The following is a 21,966-nucleotide window of genomic DNA, read 5'->3' as shown; positions in this document are numbered from 1 at the left end:
GGCGAGATTCGTTGGTCTTGACTTGCAGCTAAGCTGTTATACCTTATGTAATGACGTGTTAAGGCCATACTGTACCGCTGACTCACCTTACAAGCTCAGCGGCGCTGAGCATTGTAAAGATGTACGGTGTTGACCGTCTCTAGCCTGCAGTGATGTATAGCCGATTGTGTGCTAACGTGCGGGCATTAGTCGTCTTTCGTCGTCGATGTAACGACATCGACAGTTGTTAGCGCTCGCAGTCTTTCGTGCGATGAAGGGTATTATTCGCAATCGCAATCGCATTGTCACATGTTATCGATGTGCGTTGTTCTGTACTGAACTCAATCTCGATACTCGAGTTCTCGTCATAGGTGTTACCTGTGGCTGCTAATGTACATGGTGTTCTGTTTGTTTTGTCTTTATAATAACGAGTTGATATTGTTTTTATTGTCTAGCGTGTCAATAAAATTCAGCGATTTACTGTTACCCAGGGATATAGCCAGGGCCATTGTGGTGTTTATGGTGTGTTTTAATCGCCGATTGTTGTGAACTAATGAATCTCGTTGCTCGTCACTTGTGGCAGCTTCATGCCGATGAGCTTTTTCGCTGGTCCTTCGTGGGCCGAATGTTGGCCGGTCACCCCAAATACAGACCTAAGAAAAACTACCACTTTGTGTTTGTACTAAGGGAGTGAAAGATCTGTCCGCTCGCAGTCACGGCGGACACGTTGAAAGATCGCCTACAGAGCTGATGTTAGTTTCCTCACGGATTCAGGGTCAGGCGAGAGATGGCTTAGTGAAGGCACGTCGCTCCCTACCAGTACCGAACCCACTGGCACTGAACATGAGCCGGATGTCATACCCCTAGACCACGAGGATGAGCTCCAAGTGATGTAGTTTTCCCTCAGCAGTCACTTCGCGGTCTGCCTATACAACACATTGGCTGAGACCTCCCAATCATAACATCTCAATTCCACCAACTGACTACTGGCTAACTTCATTCTCCCCGAACACAGCCACACATACCCGTCACCTACAAACAATAGCTATCGTTCAGAAAAAAATATGTATTCTCATGCATTGCCCGAGCCCACTCGTCTGAAATCACAACTCGTTTGTCATTAGCACCTGTGTCTGAAGGGGCGAGCCAGATCGCCCACCAGACAGAAAGACATGCTCCGAGGGGGGCAGCGCGCGAGTCGGCAGTGTCTGTTGTCTCAGACGGCCCCAGACAGCCGAGTCCAGCCACAGCGCGACCCACACGGCATCAGAGTATATCCAACACAGTCCCCAATCAACTCGACATGATCTTGACGCACACTCGCTCTTTCAATCATCACCAGATTCACATTGAGCTTGCATCCACACACTGACTGAATCCTGTCCCTCGGCGCGCTGACTTCAAGATGGATATACTCCGATTCTGTACCAGTCGACAAGTCATTTGTTCCCTCTCATTCCATAGGCTTTCACAAATAAAAATATGCATCATGCGATTCAACAGTAATCAGTCCCATCCATCCACCACGTACTCTTTAAAAACGGGCAGTTGCTCTCGACGACCTACCAATACAAGAACAGCAATAAATAACGCAAGACAGACCCTCGATGCTATCAGGTTCGCTCGTAGTTCGCTGTGGCAATGCACATGTGCGCACGATCGGCAACCCCTACAATCGACCACCGTGACTCATCCGAGAACTAGACACCGCTGATCGAAGACTACAGGACTCCTGTACCGAAATTCTAAACGACACGTGTAGTACGAGACGCCACGTACAGCACTAGACACCACGTGTGGCATTAGACAACACGTGTAGCACTAGGCGCCTACCCACGACACAGTATCGGTCTAGTCTGTGCCAACCCCTCTAAAATCGCGGCCCGTGTCGGTTGGTACTACAGAATGCTCCTCAATTACTGGCTGATGTAAATGGCATCCGTGCCGTGACGGCTCGGACATTGAGGCGTAGGAGAGAGAGAGCGGGGAGGAGGGTAGAGTGACGGGCGCCCGCCGTCCGGCAGTGTCCAAGATCACCCACTGAGCTAGCACGATACTCAGACCGCGCCGGCAGCTGACGGAACCCACACGAACCGCTAAAATGACAGCCGAAGCCGCTACATTACCATGTCCGACGAAACAAGAGAGTCCGTCAGACAGCCAACCGATCGAAATCGAACACTGACGTGAAAAAGTCCCAGAGAAAAGGGCTGCCAATACCGTACGTATTCGGCGCTACAATGGCCGGTGAGGTCACGATCCAAATCAGCCTCAGACCATTCCGACCGCCGACGGTTCCACACCAGCAGTGCATATTCGTACCCCTCGCCAGTCGACCGTCAATCCGTTTCGTACAGCAGTCGGCAGTGCGTGTGTCAAGAGTCCCTCTGTTCCATCGACCAATCGTAACAAAACAACACAATACCAACACACGGCTCCGTAGCACTTCCCTCGTAACTCCTCTCAAAGTCCATCACTGCACTGGACCGACCCGGCGATCACTCAAGAGTTGTACCATTCACTTAGAGGCAGCACTTTACGGCGGCTCGCAGCGGCAGTGTCGGTCTCCTGGACTCACGTGACCTCGGGTCAGGTCAAGTCACTGACTCCACGACCTCGGTTCGGGTCAGGCCGGGTCAAATCACTCCCACATTGCACTCGGTGGCACCTCACCAACACCGTCGGTAGGCAGCGTCTCTTCCTCACCAGTCTCACCACAATCCACCTCCTGCCTTCACCGCGTCACCATCTGCTCTGTCACCATCCTTAACATCACCAAGACTTTAAATCACCAGAGGCGACTGGCAGCGACGACTGGCTGGGACGACTGGCGAGCGGCGAGCATCGGGCCCGGCGACTAAAGCGACCTCTGACTCCCCTCGCTCGCTCGCCTCACCCAGTGGGCGGCGGAATCTGCAGCATATGGTCCACATCCTGACAGGTCCCCTCGAGCCGCACCAGATGGCGCCAGCCGCTGCTCTTCAGCCACAGTTTGAGCTGGCCGGAGAACGCTCCCGCCTGCTCCGGACAAAAGTAGACGTACATCTGCACGTAGCGCTGCGATGGAGCCATCATGTGACCCTCGGTGAGGTCCATCAGAGTGGATTCGTTGGGGCCGGCTACTACCTTGAACGGACCGGAGACGCGGTACTCCACCTGGAAACGGAGAGACGGGACGTTAGAACGGAGCGACAGACGATAGGTCAGGCGGTAGAGGGAGGACACAGGTAGACGGCTGACGTAATAGTGAGAACGATGCAGCAACGAGTTCAGGATGTGGGTCACGTGATAGGGCTCAAGTTTTCACGGAGCTGAGTCGGAGCAGATTTAGCACTGACACTGTCGCACGACGCGTCTTGACACATTTCAAATGCCTCGTAAACAAAAAACGTAATCAGATGATAAATCACATATGTAATCACACCAACATAGCACAGCTGTCACTTTCAACTGAACTTAAAACGTTCTTCACATATCAATCAAGCAATCTAAAAACTCGACACAATAAGATTTCACTCCCCACCCAAAATATGCGCGTTAAAAAACAGCCTGAAATAAAGCGCTCAAACTACACAATCACCAGCACCACCCGTGAACCAGCACAATCAAGACAAGCAATCAAGACAGCTGCCCTCCCACTCCAGCCCTCGGTTCTCACCGGCAGTTCGTCCCTCATCTTGTTGGTGATCTCCAGTTTATGGCAGATGGACCAGTGGCGGAAGAAGAGGTAGTCCTGCGACACGTGCAGCGGCGCCGTGATCAGGTCTGACTCGTCCTCACCCTCGTCCAGGATACTGCCGCGGCCAGACACCTGGACCGGGAGAGTGTAGACCACCATCGGCTGACCACTGTGGGAGGGATACAGGTCAGTTATACACAGCGGCCAAAGATCTGCATGGGCAGCGTGTAGACCACCATCGGCTGGCCACTGCCATAGAGAAAAGAAAAAAGGGGCATGGTCAGAAAGGCCAGAAGCGTATTGTATTCACTTCAGCAGACACTCCACAGCAGAGTGGCTATTACGTGTCCAGTGTCAATCAATAAAACGGTTGGGGGAGTCAAAATGGTACAAGGGATACCATATCAATCTTCTGGCGCAGCAACACACTCTGCTGTGGAGTGTCTGCTGAAGTGAATACAAAGCGTCATGGCCAGAGGTCCCAAACGCTCAGAGGGCATGGTCAGGCCAGACAGGATTGTAGATGATTGCGAATTAGCACGCAGTCTTCCGAAATCGACCTAGGAACGCAACAGCACTCCACAGAACCCCAACCTAATGCCACTCACACACTCAAGTTCACACACTGCACTGTTTCTGACTCACAATCCTCTACCTTTCTCATTCACTCAACCCTTCCCTCCTTCTCCCACCACCACCACTACTCACGGCGCCTCCTTGGCCGGTTTGCAGAGCAGCTGGAACAGCTGGGTCAGCTGACCGGGGTACGGCGGACTGAATGTCACCTGCAGCGTCAGCGTCTCCCCGGGGCGCACCGAGTCCTCCTTGGGACGCATCTTGAACACGTCGTAGCCGCACTTGACCATCTGGTTCACACCCTGAGGGCAAGGAGACGGGGGCGATAGGTCAGCGGACTTTGAATAGACGACAGGGAGAATAGAGCGATAGAAGCTATACTGTTTGATTATTTGTACTTTTGACTTCGCCTGTCAGTGGGGCTTGTCCCTGCTCCTGATTTTCGTTTAGAAATAAATACATAAAGATTGGAAGACAAAGCTACAAGCTTCAACAGCGAAACAAAGCGGCACAAACATGATACCATCAAAAATACTCCAAATAAGTTTGAAAATCCGGCGCTCAGCACCACAAACCGAACATACACCTCTTCTGTCCTCTGAGTCTCCAGAGCTCACGCCACCACGCCACTCACCGTGATGAGGTACGGCATGCTGTACCCAAAGATGTTCCACTTGATGACCTCCTGGCTCAGGTTGGTCAGCTGGATGGACAGCGAGCGGGGCGTGCCAAGCGGCGTCCTCGCGAACATCAGATGATTAGTCGATATCCGCAGTTTGGCCTGTCCCCGCTCGCTGATGAGTTGTTGCTGGCCGGGGGGCCGGGGCCACCATCCGGTGTCGGTGGGGGGACCGCCGGGCCGCGCCACCGGCACTGGTACCGCCGACAGCGGAGACGCAGAGCGCTTCGTCAGCTCCAGCGGCGTCTGGGAGAGCGAGGGGAAGGGTGCGGTTATTGCGTGGGTTAGGCCGACAGCCGCTAGTAACTCATCGATATTAGGCATGATCAGAGTGCATTAACTACTACTACGAATAGTACTTTGACATCACAACAGTTACTCATATGAACAACAGCAAAGTGTCGTCGCTGCTAAAAGCAAATCGCCATGAAATGTCCGGACGATAAATTACTAACACTGGGTGCGATCGCAGCGTTACTCTTACCACAAGAAACAGTAAGCATCAACAGTGAAATGGCTACCTCACCTCACTCGCTATGCCCCTGGAACCACGCCAACTCACCGTCTGTCGCTGCAGCTGTTGTAGCTGGTCGAGCGGCCGGGTGGGAGCTGCCGGCAGCTGCGTCCGCGCCTGCTGCAGCTCCACACTGGGTCTGAGGGACACGGTAAGGGCATGCGGTCATAAAACCGGTCACACTGTCACACAGGACACCAGAGCACACGGTCACACAGGGTCACATACAGTCGAATGGTCGTAAGATAAATCGACAAACATCAGGACACACGGTTACAAACACAGTGTGAGATAAGTCACACCAGACACATGCTCACACAACGTCATTAGCTTACGCACTACCTGACTTCATCTGTGGGGGATTTGTCAGTTGGTGATGATGACAAATAAACTAATTCACAAATACGTAGACCACACAGGACATAAGATCGCGAGCCGGATGTCGTACACCAAGCCACGGTCCATGAGTACATACGTATAGCCTCAAAGGACACATTACACAAGGTCACACCACCGCTTCCTGAGTGGGGGGGGGGGGGGGGCAGTCTGAAATGCTAGGTGACGGAAAAGTCGCGTCGCAGGAGGCAGAGTGCAGAACGACTACAGGGTAGAGGCGCGGAGCGGCCCGGAGATTCATCTGTCACCGGTCGGCTCACAGAGAAGGAACTCTGCCGCCGCTGGCCGTGACAGGACCGTCACGCCACCCCTGGGTCACGGCACAGTCACGAAAGGTGAAGGCGGCGCAGGACTAATGGGAAGGGTGCCCAGACACGTAAACGTGATGCAGGGAACGGGTACCCGGTACGGACCGTTGATCCAATGTCAGAGGTTGGGGTCGGGGGATACCGGTGCTATGAAAACTTTACAATACCCACTACCCAGCTGATCAGGACAAAACGAAAACGCAAAAGGAAGGAAACAACGTTAACAAGAAACTTTAAGCCATGTACAGACAATAATTGGTTTTGTGGATATTCCATAACGAGCGCCCCACACAACAAACAAAGACTATAACAAGTGATACATGTAGCATATGGCATATAATCTTATATAACGGTCGTTCCACGAACACACTAGCCTCATTTAAGTTCCATCTCTTATTAATCATCACCACTACACTGCCTCAAACTCCCCCATAGCCGTCTGCCCTTCATCCTATAACCACAGACATCCGCTTTCCTAGACAGCTTTCTCCTTTCTCCGAACTCAGAGCAGGCAGGACCCCCGCGCCCTACCCTATGCCTCGCCCGGGCCAGTAAGTATAAGGGGAGGGGACCAGTCAGCCCGCGCTCCTACCTGCTGTAGGGCGTCGACATCTCGTGCGGCTTGGGCTGCGGTGGCGGCAGCTGCGGCGCCTGCGCCGGCGGCCGAGGCAGGTCTGTGGAGGACATGGTGTCGGTCAGATCAGCACCAAATGGTACAGTCCATATAAGTTCAGTAGAAGCCCAACAGAGAAAAGGGAATTATATTTATACTGGGATCAACGGAGGTAATCTTATGTGACAAATTAATAAAACGACCCCCTTTTAAACAGGGCTGCGGAGTCGATGGATTTTCGGTGACTCCGACTCCGACTCCGACTGGGGTTTCCAATATCGACTCCGACTCCGACTCCGACTCCGGTCACAACTGTCGACTCCGACCGACTCCGACTCCGACTCCGCAGCCCTGCTTTTAAATGCCTTGTCGGTACCAGCTTGCAACCGATACAAACATAAAAGATACAATAAATCATTACAAAACAGCTAAACGCATCCTTCATCTTTTTTTTTTACTGCGCTAAGGCAGCTCAGAAATCCCTAGAGACCCCAGGAGGCACTCACACTTGAGAGGCAGCTTTGTTTTCTTCATGTTGGAGTAGAAGATGTCCTCCATTTTGTCAATGGACGCTTCCAGCGAGGATCCGGCCTGGTTGTCCTGCGACTCCCCGTCGTATGGTGCCTGTGGCGGCGCGGGACAGCGGTCAAGTCAGGCCGCTGGGCTAGGAGATATTCAGTAAGACGCGCCACTCACAGCAGCTAACACAGGCCAATGCAAAGTCACAATGTCAGTCAAAAAGAAACATATAACAGTGAAACTCGACGCTTTGGAATACGTGTAGAACTTGGGTCTAGGATACGTCCTCTCCATTACCGTCCCTCTTTCCCTCCAGTTTTTTTCTCTCGTCCCGTCTCCCTCCCTTCGTCATCACTCTCCTTCCCTGCCGTTCTCCCACCTCCCCTCTCCCTCTCCACACCTGAAAGTTGACGCTCCTGAGGTTATCGGGTGTATGCGGACTGGGCGGCGCGCCGGGCGGACGCCGGCGGAGCTCCTGTCGCAGTGTCTCGTCACCGCTCAGTACCAGCACGGCACCGACATCCTGTACGTCCGAGACGGGCGGCGTGACCACGCTGACCTGACGCGAGTCGCTCGGGCGCAGAATGAACTCGCTGGGGTGCAGGGACGCCTGGTGAGCCGGCAGCGGTCGCTCGCAGCTCAGGTCTGGAGATAAAGAGGAGGGAGGGTGGTTAGGGCATGATGATACCTTTACAGATCGCATAGAGCGGTAGATATAATTCCAAGAAAACAGTTGTATCAGTGCGGTGGGCTGTCATCTCATGTTTCCATCGCCGTTTGAAGGTGAATGATGCTTTTTGAAATAATGACAAAACAAGCCAGCTAGCACCGTTCAGTAGTTAATGAATAATTGTAAGGTACAAGTATACCGCTCTGCGTAGGTTACAAAGCAAAGTACAAAGACAATGCAACGGTTACACGGAACTCAGAGCGCCGATCATTTGCAGAAGTCAGAGCGGGGGATGGAGGATGGTATTAACAGACACGCATCAGAGTGCGTTCAGGCGAAAAGAGAGACTGATTGACGTACTCCCCAGCAATAAATTATTGTGAACAGTGAGACGAGAACATTACTACCATAAAGAGTCAACCAATGATCGTGGTCACCTTCATGGCTGAACACAGTCACGATTGAGAAACATAAACATACTGACTCTCATTATCTGATTAAGTCAACTCTATATAATGACTGCAGGTCTTCTACAATGTGGCCAGCTGCACATCAGTGCAAATTTCATATCCAATCCAGAATTCAGCTCGAAAACACAAACCAAGCGAGAGACGAACATCTCAGCCCCACTTACAATCCACAAACAGATCCGGCAGCAAGTCATCCTGAAGTGGTAGCCCCGTCAGAGGGGAGCCGCACCCGGACGGTGGCATCCCGGCCATCCTCCCCACCCGGCGGCCCGGCCCGGCTGTCGGCGCAGGGCGCCGCACAGAGGTCAGGTTACTGCGCAGAAAGACGACGGTCTGCTCGGGCTATAGATGAGTGAGGTGGGCAGACTGAAGGGGTGGGTTCTTCGGGTCACAACGCCGCACTAAGAAGGCTTGTGGGAGAACACAAGTCTCTGATAATCACACTGTTCCAGAGTCCACTTCCCGAGTCCATAACAGGTACACTGAGGTCTCTGAGAATGGCATATCAAACTTCAGGACGCAGATCTTCCTTTTCCGTCCACAATTCAATTCAATATCTGTTCAAGGACAAGCGTCCATCAGCCATTAGCCACTCGTCATTTTCTCCGTCTACAATCAAATCGTCCACCGTCCACCGTCGATCCTCCATCAGCAACCGTCCACCTGTTCCACTCCTAAAGACGACTTTCTCTTGTCCACCGTCTCCGGTCAACAATCCACCGTCCGCCGTCCACTCCCGTCCACGGCGGTCGTCCCGGTCCGACGCCGGGCAGCGCGGTGCGGCCGACGGGGCGCCGGCACCCGGGCAGCGGCGCATCTGTCCGTCCGAGACGCCGGGAAAACGTCGTAGGCTTCCCTCCGAGCACGCCACCGACTAGAGATGCAACACTCCATTACAACGGTGTGTTGCAAAAGTATATCGTTCGTCGGTAAACTGTAGAATGCACATTGCTGGTCAATAACTACGTATGTACTATGAGAAGCTAGAACGGGGATACTAAGGCGGTAATGAAACCCAAACTAAAGCAAAATATGTCGATAACATTCGTAGATTCACTAATGCCTGTGTATGTCGCTGGTGAGAAATATCAGAAAGCTGCGACTACAGTACCAACCGGCCCGCTATGCGCTCTTACGAAACACCAACCACTCTGACACAGGAAAGACACCATCAAGAGTACTGATAAAATCTAGACGTTCACGCACCTCTATTCAAGTTTTACCTCTTCTCGCTTCACAACCACCGTTTCACCTTCACATCGTATCACTTCAGTAACTAAGAGAAACAGAGAACGACCACGCACTCTTCAGGACGGATCCGCCCGGACTAGCAGGTCGTTCCCCTGTGTCGAGTACGTCTCCAGGCACGTGCTAACCACCCGTGGCGTGCTAAACTTTGGGGAATCCGAGACCGAGTGAAGCGATAGACACCCATCAAACGGAGCCAGTTAGGAACACAACCGCAACAAATCCGCGCTATCAGATGCATTCATAGAATCGCCGCGTCAGGAGTCGCTTTCCCGGAGGGCTTTGAACCTTTCAAGGGCAAATCTCAAGAAAGTGTTTGTAAGCACTACACCTTTTTAACGAATGCATGCGCTTTAGATACTGTTTCTCGTTAGAATGAAGTAAACGTTTCAGCACGTGTCACGTAAATTGAGCAAACCATGGCACAAAGGACAGAAGGTGTCTCTAACGCGTAGGCATGCCTCTCGTGTCCCACACTCAGTGTCTAGATAAGAGAGCGGCCAGTCCGATCACACACGAACAAAGATCGAGCCCGTCACGGTCACGGCCAAGTTCAAGAGCACTAGTGACGGGACCAGGCAAGATACAATAAAAATACGGACACATTGTTCACCCCAGTTTAGACATCAATCAGCGTAAACGAACACACGATCTGCTGGCTGTCCCCTGCTAAGAATCGGATAGACACGCACGATGTTCTGTAAAATTAAATCTCGGCAAAAAAGCAGACGAAGCCGAAAATGTCCGCAGACACGATCTAGACTGACTGACACGGAGTTCAACACACAACAGCGTAGGCCCTAACCGGTACAGGCCGTAATGCCGCGTTCAAAATGGACCAGAATTAATGTCCCGACGCTAGGATCAGGACTGTCATAAATGAAGAGATTATGGCAGAGTTCAATAAGCAAATAAATGTTTAACGTTGACCTTACAAAAAAATCCCTGCGTGGATCTCCGACACAAAAGTATCCATAGGTTGTCACTCTATATTACCTAACAATACAATAAATGTATAATGCATCCCCCAAAATATCATATCTACCGTGAGTACTGACACTAGACCAACCATAGATCTTGTGCCACAACGTAAAGTTTTAACACATAAGCCAAACAAAATAAACATGATACTACTCTGCAACCATATTGGGTTTAGGGGGTCTCCTTCCTTATCAATAAAAGCGACCCAAACTATCAATCACCGTCTTCATCCCATCCAGCCAAAGCCCCTCCCGCACTGCACATATCAGATTCGTTCAACCCTTCAATATCACCTCATAAACAACCGAACTAACGCCTTACAAGTCAACTATCCCCAGACACAAAGTCACGCCCATACGTCTACTCCAACCCTCCCCAGTATGTCATACCCCACACCCACGGCATCCCTCATCCCTCTCCCGCTCCGTCCAGTCCCCTCACCTACCTGTGAACGCCAGAAGTTTGATGTAGGCGGCCCGCTGTCCGATGTTGGCGATGGAGAAGGTGGCCAGTCGCGTGCCGCCCGGTCCGGCCGCGTTCAGACTCAGGCACGGCCGGCCCGCCTCGCGCGCGTTGACGTAGATTTGTACGTCCGAGGCGCCGCCGTAGCCGCTCAGAGGGATCTGGCGGGGCGGGGCGGGGTGGGCGGGTCAGTGGGCCAGACAGGTGGCAGTATGGATGGAGACGAGCAGGGGGCGCTAGACGGGCGGGCGGGGCGGGATGGCAACTTGGAATGAGGCACAGCTGAATCGAGCAGAGGTCAGTGAGATACAAAATAGTAAGGGGAGGAGGCAAATGGATGGATGAAATACGATTGGCAGATGTGAGAGAGGATAAGAAGGCAATTTACGATTGTGACTAGGATGGTGGAATAGTGAGGGTACAAGAAATTCAAGACGAGATCAGTGGAACACCACAGGTCGATCACCACCAACAAGCACCAATAATAACAGCGGCATCAACAGAGCGATACCGGTTCCGATCACGTCACTTCAGTGCACCCTAGCGGCGGCTCCACAAACTACCGACACTGACAGGGGTACGGTACGGAGGGCAGAGACCGGGCCCGGGGCCAACTCTCCCTCACTGCTCAGAGGGGCACAGACGTCAGACATTGACGCGCTCCCTCTCACAAGAGCCGCTGTATCTCTCAGACTGACAGATCCAGAATGGTCAACAGACCGCTTACCCGTCACTCGATTATTTATAAGTGTTTCGCCGGCTTCCGTTTTGAAATGAGAAGCAACGTGAAAGCGGGTCAGAGAAATCGGTTTTGCCGTACGGATTCAGGCAGTTGGGTTGTTCCCCGTGCAGGGACATGGAGTCATTGCAATATGATAAATAGGAAGGGGAGAATATCTGAATGTTTATACTCGCATGAACCAATCCTTGCACAACGAAGCTACCACACTTTAGATTGACAGAGAAAAATGGCATATAACCGTTGGACATACCAGTACGTCAGTACATCATTGCACCACCAGAGCACCAATGCAAGCGATGGTAGAATAACGGTACATGAGTCGCCCACCCCTCAACCATGGAGCGCTCTCGTTGTTTATTTAGGTTTTAGGGCGCGTCAACAACGCGGAGCTCCATTGACAGCTACAGCATTGAGAGCTACAGCTCCGCAGTCAGTATATAATGATCTGAAACCGTCCCGCGTCTCACCATAGCGACGTCCCTCCTCTCCAGCTGACCACCGCCGCCGGTGCGGATCACCACAGTGCCCCGGTACGAGGAGCACGACGTCGGCTCGAACACCACGTTCACGTTCCGCTCGGAGCGCGGCGGCATGGCCACCTCCAGAGAGCTGCTCGGCTTCGGGAACGCCTCGAACTGGAATAGAAGGGGCGGGGGGGGGGGTCAGGGCGGAGTAAAGGAGGAGTAGACGGGCAGAGAATAGGGCTGGGAACAGCACAGCTGATCACAAAACATGGCTGGACAGTGGTCACGGGGCACGGCAGGATATTTGCTCTGTGTATGACTGAATATCTAATATGCACAATTCACATCGCGCGTTGCCCAGTCAGAGTTGGATATCAGAAGAATTGCGATATAATTATATTACCATCGTACCATGCTGCAATAATATGCCAGACTAAGAAGGCCCAGGCAACTTGAGCTGCCAGTAGTTTACGCAACAACCCAACTGACCCATTTACATACGCCGTAGGACCACGACCAAGCAGCTGTAAAATGACACGATAAATCAACACCATGACATATGACAGAAACAGCTGGCTAAATTCGGAGCTCAGTGTCTGCTGTTGATCATGTAACCGATAAAAGCTGGGTTCGACGGAGCAGCGATGTCCCGCGGATATAAAAGTTAGGATAGACAGGCAAATTTATATAGCGTGACATGAACAATCAGTAAATCATCGGAAATGCCTCTGGAAGACGGTATCACATGACGAAAACGTAGAGCGCCAATCGTCAATAACAGAAGTGCGTAGGCGATGCTTGTTTTTAAGTTTCCACCTCAGCATCAAACGGTAAAATACTAATAATAGAGAAACAAGTTGACATAAATATAATAAAAAGTATTTCTAGCAGCCACGATTCCCTGAATCGTGTCTAAGCTCACATTTGAATAACATCAGAAGACACAGTTGAATAATTATAAACAGAGACGTCATATGCGTTAGAATGACCAACAAATGAACACTCAAGTTACACCACACCGATCCTACAGTACCTCCTGCAATAAACCGCCAAGGTCATTTCCGTTCCTCCACAGCACGTCTCGGCACTGATATTTAGTAAACTGTCTAGCCCCACCACAAAACACAACAAGTCGATGAGATGTGGTTGGGTTCCGCGAAAAAAGAAAAGAAAAATCATCAGGCGGATATTGATTCTCGGTGTTTTGCGGCCGAGTCTTTCCTGGAACCACGCCAATAGCCCCATCCAAAGAGGTCACTGATGGGAGCCGCGGCGGAGAGAGAGGAGAGAGAGTACCGGAGGACTGGGGAGAGCTCGGGCGCCCCTGGGGAAGCGGCAGCATTCCATGGGGACGGCCGGCCGGTCGGCGCGGAGTGGCCGCGCCCGGCGGAGCCCCGAGCCCTGTTCAAGTGTCTGCGGCCGCCGCGGCTCCCGCGGCCAAAAAGGCGGAGCTTAGCTGGCGGCCAATCAGGCGAGAGCAGCATTCTGGGTAATGCGTAGCTCTTCCTGCGGCTCCCGCGGTCGCTCGGGAGCGACCGCAGGGAAACTTCGACATAAACTGCGCGCGTGAGACAAAACATTGCGGATTTCGCTCTTTGTCTCGGTTGATTTGATATGTTGTTAAGGAATAATTGCTTCAAAAAGGTACTAATTGAAGTGATAAAGCCATTATATAGCCATCACACACACAATTTTGATCAGCATCTCCTTCCAAAATAACTGTGCCATTCTCGTCGCCGGCCGCAGCGGCCGCAGCCGCGAGGGTGTTCAACCTACCCGAAATTAGGCTCCGCCTCCCGGCCGCGGGAGCCGCGGCGGCCGCAGAGCACTTGAACAGGGCCCCGGGCTCGAAGCAGCACGTGTGTGAGCTGGCCGAGCTGACCGCGCGGCGCGCCGGCCAGCCGCCGTGAACGGTGCCAAGGTCACGTCCAGACTCCAGGAGCGGGCCCCAGCAGCCGGCGGACCCATGAACCGCGCGCGGCGCGCCGAGCCGAGAGGGCGCGCCGAGTCGCGCGCGCGCGGAGGTGGCGCGCTAAGCCGGGCCTGGTTGGTTTGTGGAATCGGCTCACCGAGCCGGGGCCTCACAATCGGGGAGGAGCACGGAGGTAACAGCAGGGCCCAGGGGAGAGACAAAGACGATGAGAATAGAGGCCAGAACTCGCTGGAATGAGGGGAGGAGTCCAGAGAACACCGATGAAACGTGTCTGACTGAGACCGTATCGACCTCTTGAGAGATACCGCAACTGACGAATATTTTGACTCAGCAGATCGGTTCATGACTGACGACAGTGACCTATGTCCTAAGCGATGAAGTTGATGTGAAGCGTACTCCATTTGTCACTTTGAATCACGCATATAACCCTCGGGCCATTATGTTCATTGATAATTGTCTGGATTACAAGGATAAGCAACTACTAACCCTCCCAAGATCGATGCGACAATCCAATTCTCGTCAGTATCCACCCAATAACAGGCAGGAAGCAATCCCACGCAGGCATTCATGGCTCGCGGTCCCGTCGACGGTAAATATCGACTTTCTGCTGTCGCAATGCGCCATTAGCTGGCCTACTTTACCCACCGATAATGTCAGACCCCCATGGCATCAACGGACCCTGCACCACGTTGCGCCTACATTACAGCAGCATCGATACATGATCAGCGCCGGCATAGGCACCGAGGCCAGTATAACTGTCATAAAACGACACAAAACCACCATTACCCATAACAGGGTCATTGGCAGTATCACTGTGCATAACCTTCATTTGTAGCGTCAATGGGTAAAAGGGCTAAGATCACTGCTGACAGCAACAGACACCAACTCAGGAGGCACCAGCACTGATACGGCACCAGCACTAGTAGCAACACTGCTGGCGGTCACTCCTCCCAATTCCCGAATATCCCACCAGCAGTCGCCCGTTTCCGACATCATCCGCGGCTTTCTGCCGACACAGCCTCGGAAAGTCCGCACCCCAGCACTCTCTGTATCACCGTATTCGTACTGTACTGACCGTGACCCTAATCTGGCGTGTCGTGGCGGGAGCTGCCACTGGGTTCCCCCACCCGGTGACCCGGCTGCGCGCCCGGTGACCCAACGTACCCCTGTGACCCCACGGGGAGAGGCACTGCTGATCCCGCGACCCGCTACGGAGACTAGCGTGACGGAGACTGAGACGGTACAGTCCGCAGCGTCTATTCAGCTACCCAGAGAGAGCCCAAACAAATGTAAGCGATGACGATGATGATTTAGGAGTTGGAGCGTCCGAACTGAGGCGGTCATCGGTGCACAAATGCAAATAAACCTGAGAGGTACGAAACTACGCCAGACTACTATGGACGTCAAACCCCTTGAGACCCCACTTTTTTTGCGATAATTTTTAAATGCGTCAACTCTCGTTGACAATATTCTGGCAATGTGTGTTTTAGAACCTGCCGAAACTTTTATTACTAAGGTATTTTGACGCCAAACGATTATGAAAGGTACTTCTCATTCACTCGTAATGTTAAATTTCACGGAACGAATCTGCTGTTTGGGTAGAGGCTACGCGCTCATGGGGCGGAGCCACGCAATGACGTCAGCGCTAAGCTCCGCCCTACCCCTCCGGCGCTCCTTGCCCGGCGACCGGTCACTCGCGTCTCTCGCTCCATTCAGGCTTGATGGTGGGCGGTGGCTGGTAGCGGTAGCGGGCGCTGGTAGATGGCATTTAGAGCAGATGGCGCTGGTGGCGGGGCTCGAGTGTGGCCGAGCGCAAGCCTCTGCCCGGGCCTGAATTGACCTTAGCATTACGAGTGAATGAGAAGTACCTTCCATAATCGTTTGGCGTCAAAATACCTTAGTAATAAAAGTTTCGGCAGGTTCTGAAACATACATTGCCAGAATATTGTCAACAAAAGTTGACGCATTTAAAAATTATCGCAAAAAAGTACGGTCTCAAGGGGTTTGACGTTCATAGTAGGAGAGGATGGGTGTGTCAGCATACCTATGCAATTGCAGTATGCATGCTAATGAGCATACCACATTTCCACACCACCTAATGTTGACAACTGTGACAACGGACATGCCAAAGCAGCATTTAGATTCTTGCAAAACTGAGGTTAAAAAAAAAACATTACAATGCCTCATATAGGAAGCTATTATTTTCCTACGACGCCCTACCGCCGAAATCTTTTCCCGCACCTCATATAAATAAACGTATGCAAACCACGAGAATCGTGAGCGACAGATGAGCAACAGGGATCAAATTCGCGAGGAATTAGGTCGGCGTTGTACTTGTACCGACAGCGACCAATGATATACATCCGATGAGCCACAAAAACATCTGTGGTCGTCGCTCAGAGCGCCCACAAAAAGGGGCTCCGATTACAAGAAAAACTTATCTCGGGACTCATAACAGCATCCAACAGTGGGTTCTCATGTAGGATAGCCTTGCGCATCAACAGCGTCAAAAATTACGTACGTCAATGGTCGTACCCGCGATCACCTCGCTGCTTCTTTTATCATGCCTGTGAGGTGTATATTGTACAGACATAACATTATGACGTCATCACATGGATCTCAGCTTCAGTGTATCCACTGACTAGTGCCGAGATGACGTCACCCGACGTCATCACTCACACCTCTCAACACAGTGCCACCCGGCTGAGGCGCGCAGCCAGGCAGCCGACCGTGTGTCAACTGGGTCACGCCGGCCGCTGCACCGGCCGGCGGGCACGAGTATAACCGGCACGGCAGCCGGCCGGTGGACGCACCGCGCTGGCTCGCCGCCGCTGCGCCCACAATGCAGGCAGAATGTGCGCCGCGCGAGCCGCCACGCAACTCCACACGCGTCTGATGCAACTATCGCTTTTCATCACGGATTGCAGATTGCAGGTGAGCTGCTACGTAGTTAGACGCCAATGCCCTGGACGGCTTAAGCTCTGGATTGGCAGAGATGTACTGGAAACCGAAGCGCTATATAATCTGCATATAATTATGAAGGTGATTCATTTATATAGTCATCCTCATCTGCTATGGAGCCTTGGTAGGTAGATCCTTATCAATAACTACGGAAGCAGTCTCTCACGAACGTTTTCTCAGATTCTCTCATTCACAGAGTTGACACGTCGGAAGAAACCAGAAAAAAAAACATGCACCTTCGATGGCATCACGGTATGGGATCGACTCACAGTCCGGTGCCTTCAACTCCATTAGCAGCCGGTAGCGGATGGATCACATTGGCGCCTTATAAACCCACTGTCCGATACCGTCCGACCGTGCGACGGCGGTCTGCGGTTTCCTCAGATCAAAACCTGGCAGATTAGACCTGACCAAAGCCATTTCTGCGGTTAGATGCAACATATTGGTGCCCTTGACCGCCGGATGAACTTAGGGAAGCAGGAGCTTTGCGGGATTCCGGAATGAAGGTCAACGAGTTAATGTTGTTCATCTCCCCGGTGTTGCATTATGGGCGCAAAGCTTGGGGAACTGACAGCTGGTTTATATAACGTGATTTGGAACGCAATGTGATTAGGAACATACATATAATAAACGCCACAGGTAACACTTATTACGAACAAATCGTTCCCTTAGAGGTCTCCCCCTTCCCACGGCCACCTACCATTCCCTTGAAACGAATACCTTCACCGGCCTGGCGAAACCTTGACTGACATCCTCTACTGCAAAGCTGCTAGTATGTCGAGGTGAAAGACCTGGAACGGCACGACTGCCGACATAGGGCGTCGGCTTCCTCTAATACAACATCGGTTACGCTTCGGCGCTGATTGAAGTCGAAGGACCTAACTAGCCAACCAGCCGACCAGCCAACCAACCAAACAGCCTTCAATCCACCTACCCAACCACTTATCCAGTCTACAAATCATACCACCAACCAGCCAGCCAGACCATCACCCAGCCATACAATCAACCAGCTCGCTATCCATCCCGTCATCCTACCTTGAAGTGCGGACTGTCCTGGATGGCCAGTGTGAGCTGCATGGTATCCGTGTCGGAGCCATTCTTGATGAAGAGCGGCTTCACGGCACGGCTGCCGGCCGGTACGCCGGGCCACACCAGGTGCTCGCGGTTCGTGTCTAGCATGGTCGGCACCTGGAGAAGAGAGGGATGTCAGGATGAGCCAAAGAGGCATGGTCGGTTATAGAGACACACGTCGGTTACACTTCAGTCACGCATAAAAACAATATGACAATATGGTCATACACAGACGAAGACACAAATTACGATAGTCAAAGAATGTTATAACCTTCATTACGGTCACGCTGACACATACCTAGTCACGCAGTCACATATGGTCACATTAACAAATTATGGTCATATACACTCATCGTGGTCACAAAGATACACCACGGGCACAAATCGACACACTAAGGTCACTGAGATCAACTTTACATGCATGAACACAACACAAAACACGGCTACCCGTCGCATCGCGTTACCATAACCAAATGACGTAAGTCGTAACTGAGTCAGAACGTAACGCACCAAACTTGTCAAACGTTACAATGGAGTCGCACACCGTCACGACTCACGCACCAAACGGGCAATACGTCACAAAAATGTGTGTGACGCCACCGGGCGTGACGTTTTACCGTATCAGATTCAGGACGAGCCTGGCTGCGCGCCGGTGCAATGTAGGTCACTTCAGTGTTGCCGGGTCAAACAGTGCGATCGGTGTGGTAACAGGAATTCAGCGGTATACATACAACCCAATGCCAGACTTCGCTAGGTCTCAGTAACAGCAACTGGCCACATGGTAGTCATAACATAAGTTTGTAGAAGTAGAGCTCGTTTTGGTGGCTTTGGCGGCATGGGAGTTGCAAGGCCGTGGAAGTTGACAAACATCACGTGTACGCTCCATTATGCATATTCCGAATGGAGTGACTTCGCTTATGGGCATTACACTGTCTTGAGGTTAATGCAAATGTCCATGACTTGACAATGCAAAGCCCAAATCGCCTATGCGTTGTCCTGCCGGTGCCCATCATACATGTCCCGAGGATGTTGCCGCAGGCAGTGGCCTCACGAACGGGGACGTCACGGATGGGACCTCACTGACGGAAAACTCACGGGTTGGACGCCTCGCGGGTGGGTAAAACGCGGGCGGGGAAAATCACGAACGGGGCCCTCACGAACGGGGGGCTCACGAACGGGGACCCCACCGTCAAGGCATCGCTCAGGTACGGACCGTGAGCGGCACAGCCGCGCGGAAGCAGTGCCAGGACGCCCGAGTACACTGCCCCCGAGCACACGTGTCGTCCGTTCCGGTAGGCACGTGCCGGCAGCTGGAAACCGGCCACCGGCCGCGGTCCGGCAGCGCCGCCGATACCGTTAACAGTTGCGGCGAACCAGTTAGCGCCGCCCGACGCGTACGTCGGCGGATAGAGGGAAAAGGAGAGAGGAGAGAGGATGTGGAGGGACTGAGTTTCGTGGAAATTGATAACAGGGCTTAGCATTGTTTTATGGTTGACCCCATCTTATATAATTTCAGCTATGCTTTGTACTAAATAACTGACTGAGGCCATTGGGATTTAACTGGATCAATCAAATCCAGCGTGGAATTCAATGGATGGAATCAATCCATGCGTTATAGAAGGGATAGAAGGAGGATCTTTTCAATTCATCAACACCTTGACCAGCAGTTCTTCTTCAAATACAGTCCATGTAACAGAGCTGACAATAAATATATGTGAATCGTAGTGCAAATGACTTTAAATTTTTGCATACAGGACAGAAAAACTTAAGGAATTGTTCTAAGACAGGTTTACCTAAAAGAACATAGGTTACATATTTAATTGAAGGCCCTGTAGGCTGCAAGGTGCATTTCCTTCATTATCAATAACAGCGAGGCGCGAGCTTGCAATTAACACAGCCTTATAACCATTAACCAGTATGAATTTTAGCCCCAGATAAAATTTAAGAACTCAACTACTAATAACAAGTAATTGCCTTACACTGGCAAAAACTAGCCAGACAAACTGGTACAAAAAATGAACATATAAAACAAAGTTCAACAGGTTTTGATAGAAATTACACATATCATATCATTGTTGCACAATGCACATAGAATTGTTGCTGTTGCAAGTTAATTGCCAATTGCCACTCAAAAGCTTAGGAACCAATTTTACCAAATGGTTTTGGGTTTCTATTCCATCCTTATGCTCAAAGCAAAAAACTTGAATATAAACTTACATTTAATTGAGCTGACATACATCATCTCAATTCTCAGAACATGATTTAAATTTTCAGAAGCATCGCTGATCTATTCTTTATCGGCATTCATCCAATTGCCCCAACTCAGGTTCCTCAAGCTCGAGTCACGGCTTTTGATGTTGTGAGCATCTGGATGTGGCAACAGGCTCCAACATAATTTTTGGAGACAAAATGAAATAGCTGTTTACCACTTTGCCTAGCTACCAAAGGATATCTCAGTCCTTAGTCCACAATAAGTCAGATCACACTGAAAATACATTGTTTGGCAATATCAATATTGAGAGTACCCAAGCCTCAAACAATAATGCAATGCATCCTAAACTGAAGTCAATTTCATACTGTGTAAATAGAATTAGCAATATTTGACAAGAAATGCTACATTATTATTTAATCTATTAACCTACTTCAAAAGAGTGGGAGCAGACAGACAGTGGGAGGGGAAGCGGCGAAAGCAGCGCAGACAGCAACCACCATTTATCAGCGTATAAAAAATGAACCACACAAAAATATGATTTAAAAACAATTGTACGAACCTACCATTCACGTTATCCAATGGTTGAACCTCTTCGGGCAGTGCCAGCACTCAATTCACATGTTCAACTAGCCCCACACTCGCCTCGGATACCTTCCTCACCACTGACCCACTTCCACTGTGACGTCACGAACGGGGATCACGTTCACTTTCGCCGCCGGGCGCCGCTTAGTTGATCCAAGCTGAATCAAGTTGAACCAAAGCAGTCAGTTGACCCATAGACAGTAGTGTAGCCATAGGCAGATCCGGTGTTAGTTCACCTCAAGCCTATAACAATGCACAAAACAGCTGCGGGAAAGCTGGCCGGGGCCCGGGCCGCCCCCGTGGCCCGTACTGATAAAGACAACAGCCCGAGCACTGGAGCGCCCGTAACCGCAATTGTGCTGCCACCTATAATAGTTCATTAGCGCGAAGTCTAGCCTTAACAGAAAAGAGGACGCTGCCGGCTGCAACCTATTACACCGCAGTGTGCTGGGGTTACCGAGTACCGAACCGATTGAAGTAACGATCCGAACAATTTGATGAGCGCCTCAGGTTTGAAGGTTTTGATTATTTTGATTGATTCGGACCAAGAGAAGAGAGGATACAGGGAGACACAGGGCTAAAGGCCCCACCAGCTGGTGAGCCGCTCCCCGCAACTGTTGATATTGAGCAATGCATGTTCATTCCATCGGACAGAACCGGAACGAGGGGGCACTCAACCGATCAAACTGTCAGCCTTGATGAGTTCGCCCTAATCCCCGTCCACCCTCGCTTTCTTCAGCAGCATCCCATTCGTCTGCATTTGTATTTGTATTTGAATTTGTATTTGACAATAGCAGACACTCTACAGCAACGCGTAGCTTTTACGTGTCCTTAGTCAGAGATGAATAAAAGAGCAAGGCAATGATGTCGCACAAACACACACACAATGACACACACGCACACACAG

At 51.5% G+C, this 21,966-nt stretch overlaps 1 protein-coding gene across 1 annotated transcript; it reads right to left on the bottom strand.

Moving 5' to 3' along the window:
* Window positions 1-1,025: 1,025 nt before the first annotated feature.
* LOC122368001 lies at window positions 1,026-21,447 on the bottom strand. The gene is made up of 12 exons (XM_043341589.1): window positions 21,041-21,447; window positions 18,230-18,382; window positions 12,304-12,471; window positions 11,078-11,255; window positions 7,664-7,908; window positions 7,251-7,368; window positions 6,724-6,805; window positions 5,476-5,566; window positions 4,869-5,159; window positions 4,367-4,536; window positions 3,638-3,827; window positions 1,026-3,135 (listed from the first exon to the last, which is right to left on the bottom strand). Exons 1-12 carry the CDS (start codon window positions 21,041-21,043, stop codon window positions 2,872-2,874), a joined length of 1,953 nt encoding a protein of 650 aa, XP_043197524.1. The 5' UTR covers window positions 21,044-21,447; the 3' UTR covers window positions 1,026-2,871.
* Between the last annotated feature and the right edge of the window lie 519 nt (window positions 21,448-21,966).

The sequence above is a fragment of the Amphibalanus amphitrite genome, unplaced genomic scaffold (assembly GCF_019059575.1).
Source record: "Amphibalanus amphitrite isolate SeventyFive unplaced genomic scaffold, NRLGWU_Aamphi_draft 000913F_arrow, whole genome shotgun sequence".
Taxonomy (NCBI): Eukaryota; Metazoa; Arthropoda; class Thecostraca; order Balanomorpha; family Balanidae; genus Amphibalanus; species Amphibalanus amphitrite.
The sequence above is the reverse complement of the archived record's forward strand: the minus strand, read 5'-3'. Positions and strand labels throughout refer to the sequence as shown.

Excerpts from the sequence above, each read along its gene's own strand:
- LOC122368001 (XM_043341589.1), bottom strand. Across the intron at positions 7,369-7,663 it reads TCAGGAGCGTCAACTTTCAG|GCACCATACGACGGGGAGTC; the intron begins GTGTGGAGAGGG and ends GCGCCGCCACAG. Across the intron at positions 5,567-6,723 it reads ATGTCGACGCCCTACAGCAG|ACCCAGTGTGGAGCTGCAGC; the intron begins GTAGGAGCGCGG and ends CGTGTCCCTCAG.